Source organism: Glycine soja, chromosome 12 (assembly GCF_004193775.1).
Source record: "Glycine soja cultivar W05 chromosome 12, ASM419377v2, whole genome shotgun sequence".
Taxonomy (NCBI): domain Eukaryota; kingdom Viridiplantae; phylum Streptophyta; class Magnoliopsida; order Fabales; family Fabaceae; genus Glycine; species Glycine soja.
In genome coordinates this window covers 9,389,111-9,392,446 of record NC_041013.1, presented here as the reverse complement: position 1 = coordinate 9,392,446, position 3,336 = coordinate 9,389,111, and the positions used below count along the sequence as shown (strand labels likewise).

The 3,336-nt window shown below is 33.3% G+C and overlaps 1 protein-coding gene across 1 annotated transcript; it reads left to right on the top strand.

Annotated features, from left to right (window-relative positions):
- Positions 1–1,283: 1,283 nt before the first annotated feature.
- LOC114379143 lies at positions 1,284–2,975 on the top strand. The gene is made up of 2 exons (XM_028337738.1): positions 1,284–1,643; positions 1,781–2,975. The coding sequence occupies exons 1-2, from the start codon at positions 1,413–1,415 to the stop codon at positions 2,312–2,314; spliced, it is 765 nt and encodes a 254-aa protein (XP_028193539.1). The 5' UTR covers positions 1,284–1,412; the 3' UTR covers positions 2,315–2,975.
- Positions 2,976–3,336: the final 361 nt, after the last annotated feature.

Genomic DNA, 3,336 nt, shown 5'->3' with positions numbered 1-3,336 from the left:
TATCACCCTACTTTAAGTTGGCGGATAATTTTGATTTGAATCTCATTTTGTTCCACTGCGTTGTCCAAATTGTTAGTATCTCATTTTAAATTAATTTTGCAATCGATACGTATCAGTTAATTGGAGCATAAACTTGGAGTTTAAAACTATAACAATTAATTTACCAGTCGACAAATATAATACATCCGTACTAAAATAATAATCATTTTAGGTTATTTTTCAGATATTAAGAAAAAATAATGAATAGATAAAAAAATAATAATTTTATAAAATTAATCTTATATTATTATTAATTTATTTATAAAAAAATCATAATAATCTTATATTATTATTGAAAAACAAAAATCATAATTATTTTTATATTTTTTTTCTTACATAATAATTATAACGAGACCGTCGGAGAGTATAGTGTACGTGTGGATAGAAACTATTCAATGTACCAGAATTTTAATGAGCCTAAAACACTTGAACTTGTGTTTAAATTTGTCCCAGTTAAAATCATACTTTCCTTATTCGATATTTGGTACTAAGAAAGATTGTAAAATATAATTTCTCTATTAAATAGAATTTTAACAAAATCAAATTTATATTATTTAACAAATTGATGTAAAGAAAGGCTTAATCAAGCGATAAACTCCAAATTAGTAATTGGATAACACGGGGGTTCTAGGATCTATAAAGTGTGTTTGGAAATGCATTAAAATAGACATGTTGCCCTTTTAAATCACATCGCATAATGGAAATCAACACAAAAGCTATAAATAATTGCTTATCCTAAATGAAAAATAAACTGTTTCTGTATATCATGATCTCAATCCGAATCCAAATTAAACCATCTTAAATACGGGCAAAATCCTTCGTACCATAAAATTTAATCCACGACCAAGCAAAACCCTCCGTTTAGACCACAGTTCATATATTCATATATTCCCATCGTCACCTGACTCACAATCCATAAAGATTAAATACTCTCTCTTTTTATATATGTCTCCTTTATGCTATTGGAAAAAATAATTAATATCAATGAAAGAGCCTCTCTTCCTTTGTCCCCATCTCTCTTTCTCAAAAGAAAAATACTTGTATTTTTAATGTCACATCCTTCAACATGTCCCTCACACGGACCCGCAAAGTGGCTCCTCCTTTTTCTACCCCCACTTTCTACCCTTTCACTCAAACAAAATAAAAAATTAATAATAATGAACGGTCACATCATGTTAATAGAGAACCAAACCAAACCCATGTCCAAGACCATGCCAACGTTATATATAATGCCCTATAGCCACTGCTTTGTCTTGCTATAGAACCAACCAAAAACCCCCAAAAAAAAAAAGAGTTAGCCCTTGTGATCTAGTAATTCCCTTGCTAGCTTTGGAGTTGAGCACAAAAGTATCTTCATATTCAGCAAAATCATCATGAGGAGCTTCTCAAAGAACAAGTTCCTCCTCTGTTTTCGTCCTGTGGTTGACATAGATTGCATGATAAAATCCGAAGTTGCTCCTACTTGTCGTTTTCCACGCATACCCACTTCAGAGAACCACAACGTGATGAAGAACTCCGAAACCAAGTCCGTATATTTTCCCCATGTTTCACAAAAACGAAGGATTTCTCGGGTGATCAAAGCTGTGTTCTACGAAACCATATTGGTGAGTCTCTTAAATTCATTTATACTATTCTATTACACTTTATGAAGGTTGACTCAATCCGGTCTCATCAGGGGCAAAAATTAATTAAATTAAAGTATTTTTTTTCCTATTTTAACTTGAATGTTTTTGGCTTGCAGAATAGAAGAGATCACCATAAAAATCGTTACATCCATGATTCTTTTGGTCCAAAGTATTTGACGTATGGAGAAACCAAAACCCTTCAATCGCCTTTGTCAACTTCATCTTCTTCACACGGTTTAGCTTCACCTTCTTCGAGCTCACGCACATCATCACAACCAAAGAACGTGTCAAGTTACTACTCCACCAAGGAAAAAAGGAAAGAGGGTGGTCATGGAGGAGGCCCACTAGAGAAGCAAACGAAGTTCGAGTGCTTTGGAATATACTTGATTCTCATAAGCTTAGCATTTACGGTGTTTTGGGGGAAGCTTTTTGGTATTATTTTGACCTCAACATTGCTCTACTTTTTCGCTGTTTGGGACTCAAGTTCTCCCTGCCAAAAGAGGTTTCCTAGCTGTCCAAGACTGAGACAAAGTCTACAAGGCAAGGATACTAGAAATTATCACATGCTTCGAAACTATTACATGACTATGGTTCCCATTAATCTTCACGTGACACATAATCGAGATTTACACTTCATAAGAAAAAGTTAATTATAAAGCTCGTCAATTGTGTGTCTTGTGAAAATTGAGAAAGACTATGATAATCTGTCCATCTAGGACTATGAAATATTACTTTTGATTTTTTTTTATAAGAAACAAATGTTTGTGTATTTTACATTAGAATTTGTTTCTTATAAAAAAACGTCAAGTAATTTCTCCGAAGGTAGAGGTCATTATGGGAAGCATGCTCCACGGGAACTAGTAACTACCATAATGGAGCATTAATTTTTTACGTGAGAATTGTCTTTTTCGTTCTTGGTGCTTCTCCATTCTCTGCTGCTCTTTCTGGTGCTTCCTGAATCAAAGCTTTCTTAGGCACAACACAATGGACAGTGATATGAGTGTACTCTTGCAGTTGTTCTGCTTGTTAACATTTAGGGAAGGATTGTGGGGGTGGGAAAGACAGAAGGAACAGATCCTCATTTATTTCGCTTTGCAAAAGCTATTGTTTGGCTTTCTGACATGACATTACATATCTAACAAATAGGAAGGTAGGAATAGTAGTAGTAGTTATTGAAATTCGATAGGAAGGGGTTGGTTGTTGTATTGAAAGTTTAACTTGTTACAGAATTTTCATTGGAAATAATACATGTGTATTAATCATGATCATCTGTGGATTAATAAAAATATCTTCGCCGATCAATTTTTAAAATATGGTTTTGACATGATGAATAAGTAGATCTTTTCAGGCAAATTAAATGCAGTTCTAGCTAATTTTAGGTTATGTTTTAAATGATGCATAGTGTGTACTACGTAGTAAATGATTTACTGTGTATATAGCTCAAGCTATATTAACGTTAGAAAGTGATTGGTATATACAGTACACCCCACGAGTAGTGTAATTACTTAGAGAGACACAAAGAAAAGATAGAGAAGTGAGAGAGTTGAGCTTGGCCAGAAAATCTATTTAAAGACCTACTTGCAAACAGGGTAATATACCACCCCTTGTATATAGCTTAGAAAGTTTAAGAGTTTAAATAGATTAACATGTTCACGCTAAATAATACACTTGC